This window comes from Miniopterus natalensis, chromosome 4 (assembly GCF_054644295.1).
Source record: "Miniopterus natalensis isolate mMinNat1 chromosome 4, mMinNat1.hap1, whole genome shotgun sequence".
Lineage (NCBI taxonomy): Eukaryota > Metazoa > Chordata > Mammalia > Chiroptera > Miniopteridae > Miniopterus > Miniopterus natalensis.
In genome coordinates, this window is record NC_142084.1 from 78,480,203 (window position 1) to 78,507,067 (window position 26,865).

General features: G+C 43.0%; 1 protein-coding gene across 1 annotated transcript; it reads right to left on the reverse strand.

The window, feature by feature from the left end:
* Positions 1 to 26,865, reverse strand: NLRP3 (NLR family pyrin domain containing 3). Its single transcript, XM_016203438.2, has 9 exons — positions 26,589 to 26,865; positions 23,610 to 23,714; positions 21,361 to 23,131; positions 19,216 to 19,386; positions 15,889 to 16,059; positions 14,369 to 14,539; positions 3,613 to 3,783; positions 2,932 to 3,102; positions 1 to 103 (listed from the first exon to the last, which is right to left on the reverse strand). The coding sequence occupies exons 1-9, from the start codon at positions 26,863 to 26,865 to the stop codon at positions 1 to 3; spliced, it is 3,111 nt and encodes a 1,036-aa protein (XP_016058924.2).

Consider the following 26,865-nt stretch of genomic DNA (forward strand, 5'->3'; position numbering starts at 1 on the left):
TCACTGCTGAGACGGCTCAAAGACAATGGTCAACTCGGGCTTTTCTTCTTGAAGTGCTTCTAATGCACAGATTGTATCATAATTAAAATACATTTTACATAACCTATAAAAGCAAACAGAGAACCTTGAGTTATACTCTTCAAGTGAACACTCAGTTTTTGGCCTTTAAAAAATCTCATCTCACTTCCCTTATTCCCACACACTAAGCTCTCCAGTGCTGCACTTCATACATAAGGTGATTTATGTTATATTTGTAACCTTCAAGTTTGAAAATGTTTAAACATATGTAAACATAGAGAGAGTAGTGTAATGAACTCCCATGTGCCCATTAGGCAGGTTTGACAATTAGCAGCTCATGGCCAATCTTGTTTCAATTAAACACTGCACATCACATACCTATAAATATTTCATGGTATGGCACTAAATGAAGATTTTGAAAAACATAACCAGAATGCCATTATCACAGGGTAAAAAATTAACAATAATTCCTTAATATCAACATATGTCCAATATGTTTCAATTTCCTCAACTGTCTGATAATTTTTTATACTATTTTTATTTAATCAGAAGCTATATAAAGTCCACATGTTGCAATTGCTTGGTACGCCTCTCAAGTCTTCTTTGACATAAATTCTTTCTCTTTTCCTTGCCACTCAACTGAGAAATCATACCACTTGCCCTGCCTCATTCCTAAGAATCTTGATTTGATTGTGTTGTGAACTGAAAGTTTATGTTCCTCCAAAATTCATATGTTGAAGCCATAACCCTCAATGTGATGGTATTTGGAGATGATACCTTTGGGATCTAATTAGGGTTGGATGAGGTCATTGGGGTAGGTCCTCACCATAAGATTAGTGTTCTTATAGGAAGAGATACCAGATTATTCTCTGTCTCTGCCATGTGAAGACACAGCACAAGGGTGCCATCTGAAGCTCAGAAGACAGCTTTCATCAGAAACTGAACCAGCAGACCTTGAACATTCCTTCTCTCCAGAACTGTGAGAAATAAATATCTGTTGTTTAAGGCATTTATTCTATGCTATTTTTGTATGGCAGTCGAGTTGACAAGACAGTGCATCCATGGACTCCCCAGTCTTTCCTTCATCCCCAAAGTGTCCTTTAGGGCTTGGTCAGTGATCCCACATACAGCAATATCCCAGCTTCATCCCTTCTTTTGTTCCTCTATTTCTCTTAGCTCTGAGAATTTTGGCTTTTCCTGCAGTGTGCTCCACTGTGTTGGCACAAGGATGCAATGCTGATTCAAACTTTTATTTATTCAAACCTGCATTCCAGTCGGTTCTCAGCCTTGAGGTCATGGACAAGGACAGAAGTCCCTGGGCTAATAGAATTTATACTTTTGGAGCAGGATATAGATAATAAATAAACAAGAAAAGAAGAGCATATCTGATGGTGGTCAACACTATGGAGGGAAATAAGAAGAGAAGAGGAAAGAGCATTGCTGGCCTGCTGCTTTCAGTAAGATGGCAAGAAACACACAGAGGAAGAACTTCAAGCAGATAATTTAAGGATGTGCAGGAACAAGGGAGAGAATTCCAGGCAGAGGAAACATCAAGGGTAAAGTTCCAGAGATTACAGTGTTTACGTGAAACAGCAAGGAGACCAGTGTGAAAGGAGCAGAAGGAACAGGGGTAGGAGAAGATGAATTTGTGGAAGCAGCAGGGTTAGATCACAGAGGGTCTTAGGCTTTGCCATGAGTTTATGGCTCTTATCTGGAATGTGATAGGAAGTGTGTGGAGCATGTTGGTAGGAGTGAGTCCTGTTTTAGCTATACCCTCCATCTTCTATGGTAAAAAAAATAAGTGCAGAGTAGCCTGGCAGAATGCCACCGTAACAATCCAGACAAGAGGCGATGGTGGCTTGAACCAGGGTAAGAAGCATGAAGTTGGCAAGACGTGGACAATGAGTGGGCATGCTGTCAAAGTGGAGCTTACAGGACATGCCAATGGAGTGCATGTGCATCAGGAGGAAGAGGTATCAATGGTGACACCTGAATTTTTTGGTCTGAGCAAGGGGAAGAAGCAAGTCTCAGACAGAGTGGAATAGCCCAGGTTTGCATTTAAAAATGTGAAGTTTGGGAGGCTTATTAGACACCCTCGTGGAAATGTCAAATAAGATATAAATTGGGGGTACAGCACACATAGGATAAAACCAGAAGATGAGATGATATAGTGTCGAGAAGAAAAATCAGGCAATGGGTGAGTCCCAGGGATTCAGCATGTAAAGTTCGGGACAATGAGAAGCAAAAAGGAAGACAGCAGAAAGAGCCAATAACATAGGAGAAAACCCAGAGGACAGCATGTTGCCTCTAAAGCCACATGAAGGAAACGTCTTCAGTGGGGTGTGTGATCCTCAGGGCTGACTGAAGTCAGAACACTAACAGGAAGCTCTTATTAGAGAAGAAATGAGTATCTCAGTAGCGTTCTGGTGATGGAAGGGAGCCAATGGTTCCAATACACATCATTGGCTGAATTTTATGGAATTTCTCATATTGCTGTTTCTGAAGCACACTCTTCCAATCTAGAAATCCTCAAAAACAAGACCAACAATACCCCTCTATGCCAAGACCTTTGCAATCAGGATGAACCATAGACAGGTGTAGTTCTATGAAGTCCAAGGCCCTGCAGAGAAATATAACTCCATTTGGCTACTTTCATTAGGCCTTACATTTCTTTTAGAAATATGGATGAAAAGCCTTTTCACACCCAGCTGAACCTTGAATATTCTAAATGTCTGGATGAAGTTGAATATGTAGTTCATGACTCATCTACCCTAGTTTAAAAATATCTGCAACACCTGGCCCAGGCCCAACTTCACCCTGAGTGCAAAGGAACCATCTTGGATCTTGGTAACTGGCCAACTTTTCCTTAGAACTCGGAGCCCCGCTCCTCATGTCTCTTCAGAGAGCACTTACTGAAGCCTTTTTAGGAGGCAGCCCTGTTGTTTCAGCACTTCGCAGAACAGCATGACTCCCAGATCTCCCAGGTCGTTGTTGCCCAGGTTCAGCTGTCGCAGGCTCTGGTTGGAGGTCAGAAGTGTGGAAAGATCCCAGCAGCAGTGTGAGGAGAGGCTGCAATTGTCTAGTCTGCAAGAAAGAGGGTGATTCAAAGAAAATGTTCCCTTACCCTTCCTCCAGGTCTCCCAGATCTTAGCCTGTAATGTTTCCAATAAAGAAAAAGTGCAGGATGAACAAGTTTGGAATAATTGTATGTGCCATGATTACCCTTCCCTTCTTTGCAGATGAGAGTATTTTTTTTTTCCAAGTCTACTGGATTATCCAGATCCAGTTAGCAATAGCGCTTTCTGAATTGATATTTCCCAAATTCTATGTCTCCTCCCAAATTTCCTTAAAGCACAAGAGCCATACCACCCCCATCTTTTGTGGTAGACAAGTTTGTGGTGAAAGGAACTCCAGCCTTTAACTTTACACTTTCTAGAAGTAGAACTCTTCCCAGTCCCATGATTCTGTAATAAGCCAAACCCTCGGAGGACACCACCACTTCTTAGATACAGATGATCTCATCATCACATTTCTAGACACCCCTCTTCTTACCCACCATGTATTCTCATCACTGTAATAAGCTAAGGAACTTACTCCAACATCTGAAGCTTGCAGTTGGGGTGCAAGAGTCCCTTACACAGTAGCTTCACCCCCATGTCTCCAAGAGCATTGCCCCGTAGGAAAAGGTGCGTGAGATTCTGGTTGCCACTGAGCACTGAGGACAGAGCTGGACAACAATCTGATGTAAGGCCCGACTTCACCAACCTGCAGAAGAAATGGGGAGAAGAGTCCTCAATGTCCAGCCTTCCTTGGACATTGCACAGCTATCCCACCACAGGAACCTGATCTTATCTGAAAAGCTACATCCTCCAACTTAAAGGTCAGGAGCTAGCATCACGGATATAACCTGAGGAAAGCACAAATGCCTGTCTCTAGCTCCATAAAAGAGACAGATGACTGTCTCAGCAGATGCCTTGCTGGGGTAAGTGGAAGAGACAGAGTAAAAGCAAACTGAGCCAGACAAGAGGGAAATGAAACCCAAGAGGGATGAGCAGAAACAAAGCAAGTTTCAAGTGGCTTCTAGTAAGTTTTGTTTCCAGCTAAGAAGAATTTCCTCTGAGGGTCCTCAGTGAATATGCAGGAGGAATTTGCAGGATTACTAACTGTTATAGACCTAATGTTTGTATCCCTCCGAAATTCATATGTTAAATTTGTAACTCCCAATGTGATGGTGTTATGGAGTCTTTGGGCAGTCTGATTAGGTCTTGAGGGCGTAACCCTCATGATGGGATTAGTGCCCTTATAAGAGAGATCCCAGAGAACACCCTCACCCCTATGCTGTGTGACTGCAATCGAGGAAGTCATCACCAAGAACCAGATCATCTATAGGATCCTTGATCATGTGCATCTGGCCTCCAGAACTGTGAAAAATAAATGTTTGTTGTTTAATTCACTCAGTGTATGGTTTTTGTGGGGTTTTTTAGAAAGGGAGAAAAGGAGAGAGAGAAACATTGATGTGAGAGGGATACATCAATTAGTTGCCTCCCACACACTCTCCAATCTGGAACTGAACCCACAGCCTAGGTATGTACCCTGACTGGGAATCCAACCCGTGACCATTTCATGCACAGGATGGCACTCCAACCAGCTGAGCCACACTGGCCAGGGAAATGGTATTTTTGTATAACATTGGCAAAGATGGAAGAACATGTGAGAAGACTGAAGACAGACATCAAAATGGAAAGAAAAGAATAATTTGAAAGTTATAGAATGACAAACATTACCAGTTATTTCCAAAAAACAACTAGAAGGAATTTTGAAACAGGTGTTTGAGGAGCATAGGGAAGTGGCCGTAGTCACAAGCAGATGGAGAGATTCTGTTATGAATAAGTCACATCTGGATGATCAGAATGTTAGTAACCACTGAGACTGAGTGATGGGTACACGTCACATAACAAAACGCTTAGGCAATCAAACAAGTGAGTCCTACCAACCAATCCATTAGATTAGAAGAATGCAACCAACAATTGTGTATCTTGGTTTCAACCAATGGGTTCAGCTCAGTTCCTCATTTACTGAGCACTGTCAACATAAGAAACATTCAAACCTATAGAGAATTTTTGTGAGTTTATTTGAGCCAAACTGTCAACAATTGCTGGGAAGCAAAGTCTCAATGGATTGAGATAATGCTCCAGAGAATGGCAGTTTTGCGTCTTATGTTATACATTACAATCAAAAGAAAAGACTCAAGTGGGTTATATGAAATCCACTGGTGACAGATTAGGGAAATGGGAGAAAGCAAAGCAGGGAAACCTCTGAGATTGGATGAAAATAAAATGATAGACACATACATCTTTTACATAGGTGGGTATAGGATAGTTAATAGTTAATAATTAACATGATAACAATAACAATGAGAGGATTTATGGTCCCTGCCCTGGTGCAATGGTTGTGCCTTGAGGGGTCTGGGAAAAGGGGAGTTACCTTGACTTTCCAAAGGTATGTTATCTTAGATGCAAAAGACAATAAGACAGGCTTAGTTAAGATAAAGACTGACTTTTGTCAGGGAAGATTCTAGCCTAAGACCTGACTATCTGTCATAAACTGCTTTTAGTTCAAAAGTTTATTTCATAACATCCTTTGTGGTTACTTTAGGTATCTGAGTTTGCAAGGCCGCCACATAGGCTTTCCCTGAGCTTGTCAGGTTAGCAGTGGCCCCTTTTCATCTACAGCACAGATATCTTGTCATCTACCATATTAAGTTAAACTATTATATGTTTTTTAATTTTAATAATGACATAACTTGTGTCACAAAAATGTCTCACAAAGAAAACTAAGGAAGTTTTTACATTTGTTGAATATTTACTGTGTACTTGGTTGTGTGATAACTTCTAACAGGATTATCTGATTGAGTTATTACTAAACCAAGACATAAGTGTTATTTTTATCTGTATTTTTAAATTGAGAAAAAACAGAGAGTGAAAGAAATTACCTAAAAAATAAGATGTAACTTCCTAGATGGACAGTGGAGGTGGGAGAGTAAGGGTAACCCTCCAAGCAAAAGCAAAATGGTATGCAGGGGTAAGGAAGGGTGGAAGAGCAGACCAGTCTCTTAGAACTAAAAATGAATTCAATATAATTCAAAATAGGGTGGAGGGTGTGGTAGACAAGAGGGCAGAAGCAACAACCTAGAGGTGGTCTAGGTAAGGTATGTGCCAAGGTAAGATATACCAACTTTACTCTGACTTCAAAAAAGAACTTTTGGAAAAAAACAGGATTCCAAGATGGCAGCGGATTAAGTGGAAGCTTCACTGACATTCTCCCAGGACCAAACTGGAATTACAACTAAATATAGAAAAACCATCCTGAATAACCAACTGAAGACTAGCTGGAGAGAACTCTTATGATCAAGGACATAAAGCAGAGACCACATAGAGGCTGGTAGGAAGTGCAGAGGTGAGAGAGGGCTGGCTGGGTCCCACAGACAGCAGCTGAAGTTTTGTAGGGATATCTCAGCTGGGGGGGGTTCCCACTGAGAACTCTGGGGTCTAAACCCCAAGCTGGTCTCTTCAGGCCAGAGCACATAACATCTGGCTCTGAAATGCAGTGAGGTTTCTGTCTGCCAGGAAGAGACTGCTGGAAATGCAGGCACCCTTTTAAAGGGCCAACACACAAAGTTTCATGTGCAGCCACTCAGCTTGGGCTCTGGCAGAGGGAGGGTAGAGTGGACTAGAGCTGTGTGAGGAGAATTCAGGGTTGAGGGTTCTAGGGATAGAGCTCAGAGGGCAGCGGCCTGAATTCCTGTGCTGACTCATTCCACCATACTGCAAAGAATAGCTTTCTCAGGCAAACCTTTACCATCCAGGAAGCTTTTGCCTGAGGAGGAAGCAACTGCCCCACCCATTGGGAAACCTCTTGCCCCACCCTGTGGAGTTTCTGCCTTGCTGTGGTCTACAGCTTGAATTTCATTAAAAGACTGAGAATAGCCCTAGCCTGTTTTGCTCAGTGGTTAGAGAATTAGCCCACTGACTGAAGGGTCCTGGGTTCAATTCTGGCCAAGGGCATATACCTCAGTTGCAGGCTCGATCCCCAGCCCTGTTCTGGGTATATGTGGAAGACAACCAATTGATGTGTCTTTCTCACACTGATATCACACACCCCCCTTCCACTCTCTCTGAAAAAGCAATGAAAAAAATATCCTCTGATGAGGATTTTAAAAAATTAAAAAAGAGAGACTGAGATTAACAATCATCCTGCAGGAAGAAGCAGATCTCAGGATGCTTTGAGTCTTGTCTGCTCTGCTTGTGGACCCAGGACTAGGAAAAGCAGGCCTTGGTGTGCATCTTGATCCTTTCCAAACACACCCAGCCCCAGCAGAAGGGGCCACAAGCTGTTGGTGGCTGATAGCTCCAAACAGGGCACTCAAGCCAGTAACAAACAGCGTCTGACATTGCCCTGTATCAGAGACCATCCAAAAAGACTGAAAGTTGTAGCAGATCTACCTAATACATAGAAACAAACCCAAACAGGAAGCCAAAATGGAGAGACAAAAAAATAAGCCCCAAATGAAAGAACAAGAGAAGTCTACAGAAGAAGAGCTAAATGAAATGGAGATAAACAATTTATCAGATATAGAATTCAGAGTAATGATTATTAAGGATGCTCAACAGCATAAGAAAAGATATAGAAAAATGACCAGTCGATAATGAATGATGTAGCAGAAATGAAGAATACATTAGAAGGAATAAACAGCATATTAGAGGAAGCCAAGAATCAGATCAGCAAATTAGAAAACAGGGTAGAAAAAAAATCACCCAATCAGAACTTCAAAAAGAAAAAACAATTGAAAAACAGGAAGACAATTTAAGGGAGCTGTGGGACAATATGGAATGTAACAATATTTGCATTATAGGAGTGCCAGGCAGTCTAGAGTGTAAGCAAGAGTTCGAGAACCTGTTTGAAGAAATAATGGCAGAAAACTTCCCTAACCTGGTCAAGGAAAGTTCACACAAGTTTAGGAGGCACAGAGAGTCCCAAGCAAGAAGAACCCAAAGAGGCCCATGCCTAGACACATCATTATTAAAATGCCAAAAATTAGAGACTAGGAGAGAATCTTAAAGGCAGCAAGAGAAAAGCAACTACAAAGGAGCTCCCATAAGGCTGTTAGCTGATTTTTCATCAGAAGCTCTACAGGTCAGAAGGGAATGGCATGAAGTATTCAAGATAATGAAAAGCAAGGATCTGAAACCAAAACTATTCTATCCAGCAAGGCTATCATTCAAAATAGACGGTGATATAAAGAGCTTCCCAGACCAAAAAAAAGGCTAAAGGAGTTTATCACCACCAAACCAACATTGCAAGAAATGTTAAAGGGACTGCTGTAATAAGAAGAAATCGAGAGAGAAAAACAACAACATAAATATCAATAATTAAAATGGCAATAAATAAGTACCTATCAGTAGTAACATTGAATGTAAATGGATTAAATGCTCCAATCAGAAGACATAGGGTAGATGAATGAATAAGAAAACATGACCCAAATATATGCTGTCTACAAGAGACCCACCTCAAACAAAAGATTCACACAGGACAAGAGTGAAGGGATACAAAAAAGTTTTCCATGCAAATGGAAACAAAAAAAGGCTGAGGTAGCAATACCCATAAGGGACAAAATAGACTTCAAAATGAAGGCCAAAACAAGAGACAATAAAGGTCACTACATAATACTAACGGGATCAATAAAAGAAAAGGATATAATCCTGGTAAACATATATGCACCCAATATAGAAGCACCTAAATATATATTTTAAAACTTCTGGAGAACTTTAAGGAAGAGATTGACAGCAATGCAAACATATTAGAGGACTTTAATACCTCACTGATTTGCTGAATACATCTCCCAGGCAAAAAATAATCAACAAGGAAACAGTGATTCTAAATGAGACACTAGATCAGATGGATTTAATTGACATTTACAGAACATTTCACCCCAAAGCTGCAGAATATACATTCTTCTCAAGTGCACATGGGACATTCGCAAAGATAAACCACATATTAGTACACAAAACAAGTCTCTACAAGTTCAAGAAGATTGAAACAATGTCAAGCATCTTCTTGGATCACAATGGCATGAAATTAGAAATCAACTAATCAACACTCAAAATCATTCAAACACATGGAGGCTAAATGGCATGTTATTAAACAATGAATGGGTTACCAATGAGATCAAGGAAGAAATCAAAAACTTCCTGGGAACAAATGAAAATGAACACACAACAAACCAAAATCTATGGGACACAGTGAAAGCAGTCCTCAGAGGGAAGTTCATAGCACTACAAGCCTACCTCACAAGAAAAGTTTTAATAAACTAACCCTACAACTTAAAGAATTAGAAAGAGAACAATAAGAAAAGCCCAGAGTAAGTAGAAGGAAGGAAATAATAAAGATCAGGGCAGAAATAAATGACATAGAGACTAAAAAACAGTACAAAAGATCAATGAAACCAAGAGCAGGTTCTTTGAAAAAATAAACAAGATTGATGAATCTTTAGCCAGACTCATCAAGAAACAAAGAGAAAGGACCCAATAAAATCAGAAATTAAACAGGTAAAGTAACAACTGACACCACAAAAATACAAAAGATTGTAAAAAATACTATGAACAACTATATGCCAACAAGGTGGACAATGTGGATAAAATGGACAAAATCCTAGAAAAATGCAATCTTCCAAAACTGAATCGGGAAGAATCAGAAAACCTAAATAGGCAGGTAACAACTGATGACGTTGAATCAGTAATCAAAAAACTCCCAGTACACAAAAGCCCTGGTATGGATGGCTTCACAGGGGAGTTTTACCAAACATTCAAAGAACTAACACCTATCTTCCTCAAACTATTCCAAAAAACCCAAGAGGAAAGAAAACCTCCAAGCTCTTTTTACGAGGCCAGCATTAGCCTAATTCTGAAACAAGATAAAGACAATACAAAGAAAGAGAATTACAGGCCAATATCCCTGATGAGCATAGATACTAAAATCTTCAACAAAATATTAGCAAATGGGATCCAGCAACATATTAAAAAGTTGATACACCATGACCAAGTGGGATTTATTCCAAGGATGCAAGGCTGGTACACTATTCGCAAATCAATAAATGTGATACATCACATAAACAAATTGAAAGACAAAAATCACATGATCATATCAGTAGTCGCAGAAAAAGCATTCGATAAAATCCAACACCCATTTTTGATAAAAACTCTCAGCAAAGTGGGAACAGAGGGATCATACCTCAATGTAACAAAGGCCATCTATGACAAACCTACAGCCAACAGACTTAAATATAAAATTCATAAAAGATAATAAAAGAGTAAATCTAGAGAACCTTGGGTTTGGTGATGACGTTTTACATACAATACCAAAGGCATGATCCAGGAAAGAAATAATTGATAAGTTAACTTTATTAAAATTAACATTTTCTTCTTTATGAAAGATACTGTCAAGGGAATGAAAAGACAAGTCACATGGGGAGAAAATATTTACAAAGACATATTTAATAAGAGATTATTATGCAAAATATACAAAAAAGTTTTAAAACCAAACAAGAAAACAAACAACCTGACTAAAAATGGCCCAAATACCTTAACAGACACCTCACCAAAGGAGATATATACAGGTGGCAAATAAGCATCTGTAAAGATGCCCCATATTATACGTAATAAAGGAAATGCAAAATAAAACAACAAGATACCAGTACAGACCTATTAGAATGGCCAATAGCTGAAGCACCAAAATACCAAATGCTGGTGAGGATGTGGGCCACAGGAGCTCTCATCCATTGCTGGTGGAAATGAAAAATGGCACAGCCACTTTGAAGACAGTTTTATGGTTTCTTAAAAAACTAAACATACTTTTACCATATTATCCAGCAATATCACTCAGTATTTATCCAAAGAAGTAAAAAATGTATGTCCACACAAAAATCTGTGCACAGATATTTCTAGCACTTTTATTTAAAATTTGGAAGCTACAAAAGTGTCCTTCAGTAGGTGAATGGATAAACTCTGCTACATCCAAACAATGGAATGTTAAAAGAAATGAGCTATTAAGTCATGAAAAGACATGAAAGAAACTTAAATACATATTACTAATACTACTAAGTAAAAGAAACCAATCTGAAAAGGCTACATATTGTATGACTTCAACAATATGACATTCTAGAAAAGACAAAACTTTTTACAAAACAGTAAAACAATCAGTGGTTGCCAGGGATTAGGGGAAGAGAGGAAAGAATAGGCCAAGCACAGGATTGGGGGGCACTGAAAGCACTCTGTATGATACTGTAGATACATGTCATTACACATTTGTTCAAATAGTAGAACACCAACAGGGAACTGTAATGTAACCTATGGACTCTGAGTGATAATGATGTGTCAATGTACCACCTGGTGAGGGATGTTGATAGTGGCCTAGACTATGTGTATCTGGGGGCATAGGGTAGGTGGGAAATCTCTGTGCCTTCACGTATAGAACAAGAGCAGAACAGACTTTTTGGACTCATTTGACAATCAAATACGGAATCACTGTCAGCCATGACTGTTATGTCAAATGCTATGTCAAGACTGAGGTAATGGGGTGTAATGGCAATGCCCTTAGGAGGACCCCAGAATGCCCAAAACCACTCCATTTGGACACTGATATAAGTGGGACCTCCATTCCTTGTGGGCTATAAGAATCAAAGCTCTCACCACCCAATGCTTGAGCTCAGCTGTACCATGGGCCGTGCTCAGAGACCTGTTGGACTTCCATTCCGCCGGATGCATGCCATCACTGTAGCCTCCTGTGACTGGAACTTCACAACAGATGCTTGCTCTATAGAGTAAGCTCCCCCTCTCTGTATATAATCTTCATGAGACTCTATTGGCTTATTGGGGAGGTCTCCTCTAATAAATCTTGCATTGTGGAAAGACACAAATGTGTATGAAAGACTCCTTTCAGGGATGTTCCCTTGCTCATGACATGTACTCTCAATTTTGCTGTGAATCTAAAACTGCTCTAAACAATAAAAGTCCATTAAGAAAGAAAAATGCTCATGAGCAATATCTGGGTTTAAGACCAGCTTTGGGAGCCATCTGTAGACAGATGGTTTTTTAGAGGTATATAAAGAGTCCCCAGGGAGTGTAGAAACATTAGTAAAAAAGAAAAGCATGATGAAATTTCCCAACTACAAGAAGAGAAGTCAGTTCAGGGCGCAGAGAAGAGGAAGCTATAAAATTAACAGGAAAATCTGAGTGGTGCCCCAAAAAGGACTTCAGGGAGGAGATAATGAAGCCTCTATAAGAATGTGAAAGGTTGTTGGTCTGTTTCACTTACCATTACTGACATCACAACAAAGATCTAAGAGTGCCTAGATCATGTGTGTTGAACAAATCAACAGTGGCAAAAGCCAAACTGTTAGGGAAGAAAAATAATGTAAGTAGAGTAAATGGAGGCTCAGAGCTCCTAAAACTCTCAGAATTTCCTGAGTAATAGGAGCATTTTTTTTTCTATTCGAATGAGCCCCTTTTGCTCACAGCAGAGTTTATGCTAATAAGGTGACTTAAATGGCCCCTAGATAGCCTCAGGATGGGGCAGGTCACCAGAGAGTTCAAGTGAGTAGAGGATTGAAACATTCAGCCCCACCCACCAACCTCAAGAAAGGAGCTAGAAGGAAGACTGGAGATTAAGCTTTATAAAATCTCTAGAACAAATTGGAGACCTTCTAGGTTGGTGAATACATCTGCATGCTGGCAGGTTGGAGCACCCCAGCTCCATGGGGATAGAAGCTTGCACTCTGTACCCTCTGGATCTCATCCTATGTGTCTCTTCATCTGGTGATGTGTATTCTTTATAATATACTTTATAATAAGCATAAACATAATAATGGTTGCTCTGATTGCTATGAGCCATTCTAGCAAATTTTTAAACCTGAGGAGAGTGTCATGGAAACCCCGAATTGGTAGCCAAGTCAGAAAGAAGTGTGAGTAACCTGAGGAACCAACCATTTGCAACCAGCATCTGACATTGGTGGGGAGAGGGTGGTCTTGTAGGACTAAGCCTTTAACCTGTAAGATCTGTGCTGATTCTGGGTAGTTGGTGTCAAATTGAATTGACTTGTAAGACACCCAGTTGGTATCTATAGAGAATTGGTTGTTGATGTTAGAAAACACTCTAGAATTCTTATTATTTACTGCAAAATTCCAACCTGAACTTAGGTGGGATAGATAGCTACTAGAGCAGAAGGAGAAGAAGAGGGGGAGTTTACCTCACCCACAGAACAAAGAAGTCAGCAGTCTTGAGACTTGCCAAGATAATATTACCAGATGTTCTCATAAATTCTGGAAAAAGCTGCAACAATGTAAAAGGGGGACTTTGAAATCTGTTCTACCCAGCAGGGGAACCTTAAAACCTACAGGGGGAAAAAGTATAAAACCCTTAAACCCCCAGATGGGGTGCTCAGACTAGCTGAGTTGCCCACTTGTGCTTTAAGCTAAGTGTATTCTTAGTAAAGTTGCTTGCTTTGCTTTAATACTGCTTTCTGTCACTGGTCTGAATTCTTTCTCACAAGTGTGACAAGAGCCATGGAGAGGAGGGTCTCCTCCAACTTGGGCGGCTCGCAGGTAACAAACTCATGATCTGATGTGACTGCCAAAAACACAAACAAATCACAGACTCCACCAGTGACAGTACAGCGCCCTGCCGCGGAAGATGAAAGTTCCACCACACATTTTTAGGAGGATCAGGTTCAGGTTTGGGCACTGCACTACAAATGGGAACATTAGCAGGCCAGCCCTTACCTAGAACCACATGACTACATGGGTGATGGTGTTAAGCCATGTCCTAATTGAGAACTTAGAGACATTCAGGCAAAAGATGAAAATATCTAGAGGACGAGTGTTTTCTCCAGGAATTGAGATTAACACCCCTCAGCAGATCTCTTGGGAGCAGAACGAAGGCACATAAATCAAAGAAGGTACCCTGTCGGGATAACAACTCTCTCTTACTGCAGCGGCCACATTGTGTAGCAATGACCTATTTGCTTGGAAGTGTTCACACATAAAACAGGTGACTACCCTTATTAGTGTCGTAGAAGCAAGTGGAGAATTGAGGGGCACAATCTCTGGGTTTTTTGACTCTGAGAGTCTCCAACTCTATAGTCTTACATACCTTACTAGCAGTAGGTAGTACTTTCAAAGACCTTCAGAAATTGTCTCCTTTGTTCTCCACCCTCACTCCATCTCAGTAACCCACATTTTCCCAATAATGCATCCTTAAAAAGAGGTTGCTTTTCTGCTGAGATACCATGAACACTTACCCCAGTTTCTGCAGCTTACATCGTGGATGCTTTGCTTTTTCACATAAAATTCCAACTCCTGAGTCTCCCAGGGCATTTTCTCCCAAGTAGAGTCTGGTCAGGGACTGGCTGGTGCTCAGGACAGATGCAATATCCGCACAACATGCCAGTGTGAGACAGCAGTTGACCAACCTTCCACAGAGATGGCAGAATGTGAACACACCTCTCATCCTCTCTGCTGTGAATCAAGGAAGCACTTGTCCTATCACTGCCTCTAGTCCAATCCACACATGGAAAGAGTGCATCCAAGCTCTGTATTAACTTTTTATTTCCTTTTCTGTTTGTGTAATAGCAAGTAAACACCTTCTAAGTCTGCCGATACTACATCTTCCCAGCTCCACATATTTATTATTGTATTGAATATACACAACATACAATTTACCATTGTAACCATTTTTAAGTGTGCAGTTCAGCGGCATTAAGTGCATTCACACTGTTGCGCAACCATCACCACTCTCCACCTCCAGAACCTCTTCATCATCCCAAACTAAAACTCTGTCCCCATTAAACAATAATTCCCAATTTTCCTCCCCCAGTCCCTGGAAACCACCTTCTACTTTCTGTCTCTATGACTTTGACCACTCTAGGGACCTCATTTACATAAAAGAATCATAAAGAATTTGACCTTTATGTTTGGCTTATTTTACTTACTATAATGTCCTCAAGGTTCACCCATGTTGCAGCATGTGTCAAAATTCCTTTTAAGGCTGTATTTGTGTACATGCCACATTTAAAAAATCTATTTATCCATTGATGGACACTTGGGTTGCTTCTCCCTTGGGGCTATTGTGAATAATGCTGCTGCGGACATGGGTCTACAAATACATGTTTGAGTGCCTCCTTTCAACTCTTTGGGATATATCCCCAGACATGAAATTGATCAATCTTATGGCAATTCTGTGTTTAATTTTTTTAGGAACTGACACACTGTTTTCCACAACAGCTGCACCATTTAACACTCCCACCAGCAATGTGTGAGGTTTCCAATTTCTCCACATTCTCACAAACACTTGATGTTTTCTGTTTTGTATTGCTTTATAATAACCATCCTAATAGGTGTAAATCAACCCTACCATTATCAAGTGTTTTCTTTTCTCCTTCAAAATTCAAGTGTCCCAGAAGCATTCAGTGAAGGGCTGCACAGAATCTCAAGTGTCAGCAATGCTTTAGCCCCATTTTTCCTAATCAATATAGAGACGAAGGGCCTGTCATAAAGTCCCAAGACTCTTCTAGAGCACTGCATTACACTGGTTGTGAACATCTTAAAGGCAACGTAATTTCTTTGACTGAGTTTCCCCTCCAGTGCTCAGTATGTGGCTTTTCCCACAGCAAACGCTAACTAATGCAATTACTGATCAATACCTGGAGGTAACACGGGGAACGTCTGAGCAGCCAAGGCCATGCTCACACTAACACTCCAGTCTGCGGGAGCTCATTGAGCCACTGCTCATGCTCCCTGAAGGAAATGAATTCACACTCACCACAGCTTCTTTAGACTGCAGAATGCATGCCTCATTCCCACACACATGAGTTTGACTCCACAGTCTGCCAGAGCGTTGTGGCTCAGATCCAGTTCCACCAGCATATGGGAGCTGCTCAGGACAGAGGAGATGTGGAAGCAGCACTGATGGGAAAGGCAACACCGCCTCAACCTTGATGCCAAGCACAAAAGCAGAAAGTGTCAGAACACAGCTGCCTCTCCTATTGCCTTCTGGTCTGTGCATGTTTTTAGCCCAAACAGGGGCACTTGTGTTACAAAGGGAAACTCATAATAAAGTTTTTGTGAAAGTATCCTGAATACAGCCCAAGACATATAGGGAAGTTGGCTCTCAGGCTGACTAGCTCTCAGCATGAGACCACAACTGCTAAGCATCAAACAGTGAACTCCGTTAGTAAACAATGGTCAACTCTCAAATATATAAATGGCATGTTCCTGTTCTGTAAATAAAAGGGGTAGTGAAGCTGTGGGTTCCGTTTCTTTACCACATGTTCCTAACAGTTCAAACTCCCTTGGACAGATGCTGAGCTTCTCTTTGCCAGCCCCATCCCTGCTATTCTGCTTACTGGTTTAATCCCAGACCCCTATCCACACTGAAGGAGCAAGCAGCTCTGATTCTTGATTTGTTTTACACACACACACACACACACACACACACACACTCACCATTACCAACAGCAACAATGATTTGTCCCTGTCTTAGGAAAAAGAATAATATCCTAGTTTCTTTCCAGGCCAATAGTTCAGATGTCCTAGAGCTTTTGGACCACCTTTCTTTCTGTCCCCATCTTCACACCAACTAAAAACAAATGGACAACTAAATCTGTATTTATCTACAAAACATCTCATAATCACCCATGTCTCCCTGTTTATATCTCACTCCCTGGAATCACAGGGGTAATGAGGATAGTAGTGTGGGATGGGGGCAGAGAGGCAGCTGAAGTGCCAAACCCAGCCAGAGCCTTCAAGGCAAGAAGGAACCTTCAAGGCAAAAATTACAAAGGATTTGTAATTTGTAAAAAGAGCAAAGAGATGCACCCCTACATTCATTGCAGCTCTATTTACAATAGCCAAAATTTGGAAACAGACCAAATGTCCATCAGTAGATGAATGGATAAAAAAGTTGTGGTGCATTTACACAATGGAATACTACTCGGCCATAAAAAAAGAAGGAAATCATGCCATTTGTGACAGCATGAATGGACCTGGGGATTATTACACTAAGTGAAATAAGCCAGTCAGAGAAAGGCAAGTACCATAAGATTTCATCCATATGTGGAATCTAATAAACAAATAAACTAACAAACAAATAGAAACAGACTCATAGAAAGAGAACAGACTGACAGCTATGAGAGGAGAGGGGGATTGCAGGGCTGGTGAAAAAGGTGAAGGGATAAAGTAAAAAACCACAAAACATAGACACAGACAACAGTATAGTTATTACCAGAGGGAAAGGGGGTTGAGGGAGGTAGAAGAGGGTGTAGGGGGATAATGGTGATGAAAGGAGACTTGACTCGGGGTGGTGAACACACGATACTATATACAGATGATGTGTTGTAGAATTGTATGCCTGAAACTTAATTTTATTAACCAATGTTATCCCAATAAAATCAATTTTAAAAGACTGTACTCCAGTTTTTTTAAAAAAAAAAAAAAAAGCAAAGAATTAGCTCTTAAGCAAGTGGAATGTCATGATTAAGGTAGAATTTTTTAAATAACCCTCTGACTTCTGCATGGACCTCTGCATTGGATGCAGGGAGAACAAATGGCCTCAGTATTCCCTTAGTGTGTGTGTGTGTGTGTGTGTGTGTGTGTGTGTGTGTGTGTGTGTGTGTGTTTTAATATATCTCCATTGATTTCAGAGAGAGGAAGGGAGAGGAAGAGAGAGAGATAAAAGCATCAGTGATGAGAGAGAGTCATTGGTGGACTGCCTTCTGCACTACCCCTACCAAGGATCGAGCCCGCAACCCGGGCATGTGCCCTGACAGGGAACCAAACCGAGATCTCCAGGATCATAGATCAATGCTCAACCACTGAGCCACACCAGCCAGGCTTCGGTGTGTATTTTTGAGCAGTAATGTGTGTTAAGACACTTCTTCAGGCATTGTAGTGACAATGGCAAGACAAACACAAACCCTGCCCTTGGAAGGTGATGGTGCCATTGCACTATCCAGACAAGTGATTGTGGCTGTTGGACCTGGGCTGGTGGAGTGAGGATGAGGAACGTGGGAAATGGCCTGTAAAGTAGGTAAAACTGGTAAGACTGGGGGTGGGGTGGGGATGATGAGCGAGAGACAGAGGGAAAAGGCATCCTAGAGTGGCGGGCTTGTCAACAATGAGGCTGTGCTATGGAACAGGATGCTGTGATGGCCCAGACACCATGTGCTCAGTTCAGGGCACACAAGTCTGACTTGTGTGTGGGCTCAACGCCAGCACATTAGAATTAAGTTACTGGAGATTCCCTGTGACAATTCAATCTATACAAAATGTCTTGATGGGTTCCAGCCCAGTAGCCGTCATTGTATGTGATGAAACTCTCAAATTCCCATCTACGAGCATGGCCAATAAGGAAATGGAAGATAATGGAAATGGGAAATTTTTGTCACACCACCAGCAAATGACGTGTTTTCAGTTCCCCTCATCCTTCTCTAGTCAATACTTCCCAAACAACGGGACTCTGATCCATTCTGCCTTCTCACTTGCCATGGGCTGAATTGTGCTCCCCACAAAAAAAATCGTATATTGAAGGTTTAACTGCTAGGACCTCAGAATGTGACTGGATTTGGAGATGGGCTTTTTAAAGAGGTCATTAAGTTAAAATGAGGCCATTAGAGCAGGCCCTAATCCAACATGACTGGCATCCTTGTAAGCAGCGAAGATCAGACATGCAGAGAGAGACCATGTGAGCGCATGGAGAGAAGGCACCATCTGCACCCAGGGAGATGGGCCTCAGTAGAAACCAGCCCAGCCCAGACCTTTATCTTAACTTCTAGCCTTCAGGACGTGAAAAAATAAATTTCTGTTTTATAAGTCTTTCAGTCTGTGGTACATTGCTATGACAGCCCTAAGAAACTAATAAACCATTTATCTGGTCCCTAAGACCTTCTTCCAGTTCTCTCAATATCCCTCTTTCCTTCCTTCCTTCCTTCCTTCCTTCCTTCCTTCCTTCCTTCCTTCCTTCCTTCCTTCCTTCCTTCCTTCCTTCCTTCCTTCCTTCCTTCCTTCTGTCTCTCTCTCTCTCTCTCACATACACACGTGCACACACACACACACACACACACACACACACACACCCCACAGAGATTCTTACCACAATCTTTGAACGTTACATCCAGGATTCTGGAGCACTTCACATAACACCTTCATCCCTTCATCCCCCAGAGGATTGTCACTGAGGTTCAATTCAGTGAGGTTCCGGTTAGTACCCAGGACAGAGAAGAGGCTCCGGCAGATGCTGGATGTGAGATAGCAGTTCACCAACCTAGACATTGGAAGGAAGAAATGAGGCAAGAAGAAAATCAGTAAGAACAGCACCAAGCTACAGGGCAGGAGTGGCCGGCAGCCATCCAGACAATGGCCTCCCAGGGTTAAGAAATGGATCACCAAACCAAAGGTTGCCCACCAAAGAGTGAAGAAGGCAGGAAGCCTTGGTAAGACTGCTCTGTACACAGTATGGTGAACAGTGTGAGCCTATGACCTTGTCTGACTGCAAACTCCCTCTGGCCTCTCCCTCAGTGCCCTCCTCCCTCCCTCATTGGTCAGCTGTCACTCTGCCAAGTGGCACAGAGACCAGTTTTCACCCTGGCTGCACAATGGCATCAGCAGTGCTCTCCAAAGTCCCTAGGCCAGGCTACACCCTGGGACTAACATCACACTCTTGGTGGTAGGACCAGGCACTGATGTTTCTAAGAGTTCCAGGTGATTCCAACATGCAGCTCTTGTTCAAATGCAGATTCTGGCTCCATAGGTCTAGGGTTGGGCCTGCACTTCTAACTGGCACTGGGTGGGTGCCCCTGCCGCTGGTCCCGAGAAGGTTCTAGAACACACAAAGTAAGCACCTGCCCTCAGAAGAAGGGAGCTGGGATCTGGAGAGACTGCACCAGGCTTTTCATCAGGAGTTTCAGAGTCTCTGTGAGCCTTCCTCACAGCTGTGGGATCTTGCTCAGGTCTCTCATTTTCTCAACTTTACTTTTTTTAGGGCTCTAACGAGCTGGTCTGCCTCCTTCTCTCACTCCCTCTCTCTCCACCCTCCCCCATCTTCTTTCTAGCTATTTTAACTATTTGCCACCATGGACATATCCCACTTTCCCACCTCCCACCCTATGAGCCTGTGCTCCTTTGTCTGAGTTGCCCCTGCTGCATTCGGCTCTTCCATGCCCCATCCTTCAAGATTGGGCAGGTTGGGGGTTCCCCCTCTGGGTGCCTCAGGTGCATTCTGCAAGTGTTCTTTCCAGAGCCCATCTCCCTCAATCTGTTTGCATTTCCCAGCTGTCCCCACAACTGAACCTTAAGTGTCTGGGAGCAGAACCTTGGTCTTAGCCACCACTGAAGCTCCAGAGGGTGGTCCTTGATGACCACACAATAAAGGTGCTGGAGAGGCAGAGAAAAGAAGTTGAAAATTCATTGCTGCCGATGGAAGGGTCCAGCTGCCTTTCTCCTTAATTTATCCAATGTCTCATGTCTTCTACAGAGGTAAAAGTCCATGCATTCAGAGTGGCCTCCTTCCCACAGCTACTGTGCCTCTGGCAGTTCCGTGCAAGGACTTCAGAAATCAGGTAATAACTGCTTCACTGTATCAATACGGCCACAGGCTTCAACCCCCCAGCAAGTGGGTAAACAGACTGTGAAGGTGGTGCAGCCTGGTTGCAAGCACAGTGTGGCCCTATTTTCCTCACTTTTCCTTTATCATGTTTATTCCAATGAAGCCATGCCCCTCCCCATTGCCTCCTACACACACTCTTCCTCAGACCACATTCATATCTTGCTCCTACCACACCCCACTGCCCAAATCCCTTTCCTCGCTCCTCCGCTCACCGCACCCACCACTCTGTCCAGGCCGGCTCAGGCCTCGCTGAGAAACCTCCACACAGCACTCGGTGTTAAGGGCCCTCTGTCCTCGCGATCCTGGGATGGAGTCACTAGGCTTGTTCTGCCCCTTGGGTATTGACTGGCTATTATGAACCGGGGACCCAAATGGATGACAAGCAATTTGAACTTACAAACCCTTTCACTCAGGCCTCCATCATTTCATTGGCTTTTTCTCACTCCACTTGTCCAGCTACCCTTCTTCTGCTGGCCGGTCTTTGCCAGTGAAGGGCTCTGCTAGAAATGGCGGTGGTTGCATTGCAGCTTTGGGGCAACTGCATTTGAAAGTCAGTTGAGAAGAGGGGAGAGGGAGCAAGAGCAAAGAAAAAGTGGCTAAAAAGCAGAGGGCGTGTTCTACCACTTGCCTTACCGATGAGAAGAGGCCGTGTGAGGACCTGGGACAACACCCTGGTCCACGTGGGAGTGTGGGGCTCCCTCCTCCTCCTCCTCCTCCTCCTCTTCTTCCTCCTTAGGGGAGTTGTGGAGCAGCCTCAGGGAAAGGGACTGCACATTGTGGCAGTTCTTGATACAGAAAGAGGAAACCACATGGTCCATCCTGGTGGAGAGATTGATCTGAATTTTGGGGAAGTAGTCCATGGCCCTTTGCACAAAGCCCTCCTCCTGCATCTCATACAAGCAGTAGAACAGCTCCAGCTGGCTGGGCTGCATCTGCAAGGTATTTGCCTTGGCTTTTGCTTCGATCCACTTCAGCAGCTCCAGCCTGATTTGCTGAGAGATCTTACAACTCAGTTTTTTCTCCAAGTAGGAAGTCCTCTCCTGGTTGATAAGGCCAAAGAGGAAACGGACAACAAAAATCAGATACCCCTTTTCAAATTTTCCATAGTTTTCAAGAAGAACTGTCACGTCTCGGCTGGGGAGCTCCGAACGACTCTGTAGCATGTTCTTTGGCACCTGCTGTTCCTCCTCTTCCAGCAAGTAGTACATGGCAGCAAAGAACTCCTGGAAAGTCATGTGGATGAAGCTGTAGAATTTCTCACATTCCACTTCCTTTTTGAATAGGTTCACCCTCAGGAAAGCAGACATATCCGCCTTCTGCAGGCCATGGTTCCTGAGGTCACTCTCCTCAAACAGGATTTTCTGGTTCCAGATTCCATCTGTGGCCAATGAGCAGAGACCCCGAAGGTTGGCAGAAACATGATGCTTCTGGTTCCCTACTCGAGACTGCAACAAACTGGAGAGGAAGAAGATGTACACAGCAGTGGTGGTCTTAGAGGTCTGAGCAAGGCTCTTGCCACTGTCCATCTGCTGCTTCAGCCCAGTGCACACGATCCAGCAGACCAGGGGGATAAAGCACATGGTGAAGAGGACCTCGTTCTCCTGAATCAACCTGAAGGCTTCCTGGGCTTGCTGCTCATCTGAGAAATACTTAAAGAAATACTCCTTCTTCTTGGCCTCTGAGAAACCCAGGATCTCCAGGTGCCGCGGACGGTCCAGCAAGTGGTGTAGTTTCTCCAGGGCCACAGGCCTCGTGGTGATGATCAGCGAGGCCTCAGGAAGCAGCCTCTTTCTGATGAGGCTGCTCAGGAGAATGTCTCCCCGCTCCACCTTCTGCCAGTCTGTGCACAGCTCCTCTGTCTGCTCATCAAAGGTTCCTTGCAGCTCATCAAAGCCATCCATGAGGAAGAGGATTCTGGAAGGCTTCTTCACAATCTTGTCTATGGGTGGGTTTGGGTTAGGGCAGCAGCTGACCATCAGGTCCCGCAGGCTCCTCCGTGTCCCCAGGCTCACCTCCCGACAGTGGATGTAGAACAAATAGTCAAACTTGTCCTGGTAAAGTTTCTCTGACGCCCAGTCCAACATGATCTTCCTGGCCAGTATTGTTTTCCCAATGCCTGCCAATCCCTGGACCACCACCGTATGCACAGGCTCACTGTGTTGGTCCTCAGGATCAAACAGCAATTCCAAGTTTATGGAACTCATAGGGCCATCTTGCTGGTTGGCCAAGGTCCTACCAATGGCCAGGAGTTCGTGCTCCCTCTCCTGCTGGCTCTGATGTTCTTTGACAAGACGCAGCCTGGTATAGCGTTTGTTGAGGTTCACGCTCTCACCCAGACGAGCATTCCTGTCTTTGATACACTGGAATCTGCTTCTTACATGATTTCTGTATTTCTTACAGTAATCTGTGGCAGAGACAGAATGTTAGATTCTGGGAGAAGCCCAGGCACATCCATCTGAGTTGAGCTCTCAACAGAGATCTGTGGTCCATAGGGGGTGGTGACAGGAGCTAAGAAACAGAGGTACAGTTCCTCTCCACTACTTGGGTATAAATCTGGGATGTCAAAATCTTCCTATACACAGTTGAGCGGAAGAACAGCAAAGTGCCTTTGTGCTGCCCCAGCCAAAAAACCCTTTTTATTCAGTTTGACTCCCTGCTGGCCATGCATTTTAAAATCTGAAACACTCAATGGCCGCCCCTTGGTTTGGGGACTGCAAGGAGCCAGGTTAACATGTATCCGTGTCTTCAGCTATAGTGGATTTTCCGAGACTGGCCTTTGCACCCAAGGAGCAGGAGGTGATGACCAGCTTCCTAGCTTTCCAGTGCCTCCCACACTACACTCCATTTCCAAACCCAATTGAAGTCACCACTCCCATGATTACCTTTCTTTTTTCTACAAATAGAGATTCTGGAAAGGTACCCCAATAAACCCATCCACTCTTCTTCGAGGCTTTCTTCCCGGCATACCACAGAAACATGTGCATTCTCTGAAATTAAAAGGAAAAAAATGCAAAGGTTCAAAAGCTAGGACTCCTGACTAAGGTGATGTAATTGAGACCCAACACCAAGCACAAGTCAAAGACAACTGCCTAGACATCTGCCAAACCAAAACACATCTGCCTGGACATCTACCAAACACAGCTCAGAGCTGCAAATGACAGGTGTGCAGCCGAAGGTCCTGTCAGGGGTGTTTCCGTGGTCGTAATTTCAAAGTGATAGCATTGATCCACCTTCTGAACATTGCATGCCCACAGAATCCTGTCTCAGAATCTCTCTCCCAGGCCTAGAAAGTGCCTGGCAAACGTGCAGCAGGCAGGGTTCTCTGTTCCTCTTGTGTCTTTGGCAGCTGACCACCCCCCACCCCCCATGGTGTTCTGGTGTTGAAGCCATCTCCATGCTCCCCAGTATCCCCAAGATGGCCATGGGCCAGCAGGATCATCCTTCCCTGACCCCAAGTGCCTGGAATTCATCTTACTCATGTTCTGGGTCTTCAAGAGGGAGAATTACCAACCTGGTTTATGTCTAACTTGGTGGTGCAGAATCCTGGCTGACTTTAGATTCACCCGTGAAGCTTTAAAAATACCGATTCCAGGACTTAACTCCTATGATTCTTTTCAACCCAGGTGAGGTGGGGTTTGGGCCCATTATATTTTTAAAGCTTCAACCTGCATCCACAGTTGAGAATTACAGACCTAAACAGTTACTAAATGACACATTTCAAAGAGGCATTTCCTAGGAGAAATCTAGAAACAGTAGAACAAGAGCAAGACACCAGGGGAAATGGATGGTATGGATAACTTTAAGTGGGCAGGAACCCAAGAGGGACATGAAGGATTCCTAATAGGCCTCTGTTTATCCTGAACGCAAATGCTATTGGTAACCCGATCACAAAACAAAATCCAAATATTATCTCAAACCAAAACCACAACTTAACTCTTATTTAAAGCCTAACTCTAGCCACTCCCCCAACCCCACTCCCAAAAGAAGTTCTAACCCTAGTAATAATTCTTCTACCTCAAAACGCAGATGTGGAAGCCAAGATGTCGCAGTGGTTAAGAGCCAGACTTGAACCAGACATAGCTGGCGTTGAATCCTGGCATTGGTTCTGATGTGGACACAGCCACAGGCAACCAGAACTTCATATGGGCTCACTCCACATTGTTGGGAAATCACTTCCAAAATTCTGGCAAAAACTAAAAATCTACGCCCATTAAATAATTATAATTGTGTTATTATGTGCAATTTGTTTATAACACCCACTGCTTTGCACCTCTCCTTGTGCCATGTCATTTTCTCTTCCTTGTCACCCACATTGCTGCCACGCCTTTCCATGCTTCCTCTGATCTGCTGGTTCATTTACATCTCCTTTTCACTAGCTCAACGTCATCCTCCCGCCATTTTCTAGATTACTCTGAGCCCTCCTAGTGCCCTTCCCTTGCTCAGAACATCAAACCAAAGGGAAGAACCTCACCCTCACCCTGTCCACAGGAAGGAAAAGAATATTTTACCCTTCCCATGCCCAAAGTAATGGTCTTAAGAGAGGCTTTTCCGCACATATAGCCTAGTTCTGTAAGGTGAGAGGTTGCCCCTGAGCCAGAGGCTTGTTGGCTATGCAAGCAGACACTTGAGGAGCTTGACGGAGACCTGGAGGAAGTATCAGACATAGGAGAGATTTGGATAAAGTGGAACTAACCAGGGAAGTTTCCTAGGGGTACTCGAGCCCTGACTTGGGTTTCTAAGGGATTTAGAAAAAAGTAAACTGCTTTCTTCCATCTTCTCATAGCACTATCATGAGAGGCAGAAAGAAGATGAAGCCAAGAAAAAGAAATGATTTAAAAGCAAATACACCAACTTTGATGCATCAAAGTATAGCATTAACAGTAAAAAGGCAACCCATAGATGACATGTGAGAAAATCTTTGCAAATCATATATCTGATAGGGGCTTACTATCCAGGATATATAAAGAGCTCCATAAAGTCAACAACAAAAAACAAACAACTCAATTAAAAATGGCAAAAGGGCTTAAATCGACATTTCTTTCAAGATAAAAGGTCAACAAGCACATGAAAAGGCACTCAGTATCACTAGTCAACAGGGAAACGCAAACCAAAACCAAAATGAGATAGCATCTCACACCCATTAGGGTAGATAGCTACTATTAAATAAAACATAGAATAAGTGTTGGCGATGATGTGAAGAAATTAGAACCTTTATGCACTGTTGGTGGGAGGAGTGTACAAGGGTGCAGGCACTATGGAAAAGAGTATGACAGTTCCTCAAATAAATGAAACATAGAATTATCATATAATTCAGTAATTCTGAATTCCACTTCTGGGTATATACCCAAAGAATTGAAATCTGTACACCCATGTTCATAGCAGCATTATTCACAATAATGCAAAGCTAGAAGAAATCTGAATGCCCATTGATGGATGAATAGGTAAGCAAAATATGGCATATACGTACCATGGAATATTACTCTGCCATAAAAAGGAATGAAATCTTGTCTTATGTGACAACATGGATGAAGTTTGAGGCCATTACGCTAAATGAAATAAGCCAGTCACCACTAAAAGGCAAGTTCTGTGTGATTCCACTTATAAGAAGTACCTAGAGGAGTCAAATTCATAGAGACAGAAAAGTAGATGGTGGGTGCCAGGGGCCGAGAGAAGGGAACGAGGAATTGTTGTTTAATGGGTATAGAATTTTGCAAGATGGAAAAGAATTCTGGCGATTGGCTGTACAGCAACATGAATGTGTTGAACACTACTGAAACATACACTTAAAGATGGTTAAGATGGTAAATTTTATGTTATGTGTATCTTACAATTAAAGCAGATGCTATCTTCCTTCTACTCACCCCACTCTGGCTCATTCCTCTTGGCTTTCTCATAAAGGTCTCTCCTGTTGATTGCAGCAAAAATCCAGACTGCCATGGCCCATGCCTTCTCCTCCCCGTTGAAGTCAATCATAAGGGTAGCTAGATCCACAGGATCTGCTTTCTCTGTTTGGCCCCGAGGGAGTGCAATACAGCCCTTCTGAGGAGGATAGTCTTCTAAGTGCATCTTGAACTTCTTCAAGTCCATGTCCTCCAGGTCCTCCAGGTAGTAGGCCAGCTTGCAGCGGACACTTGTCAT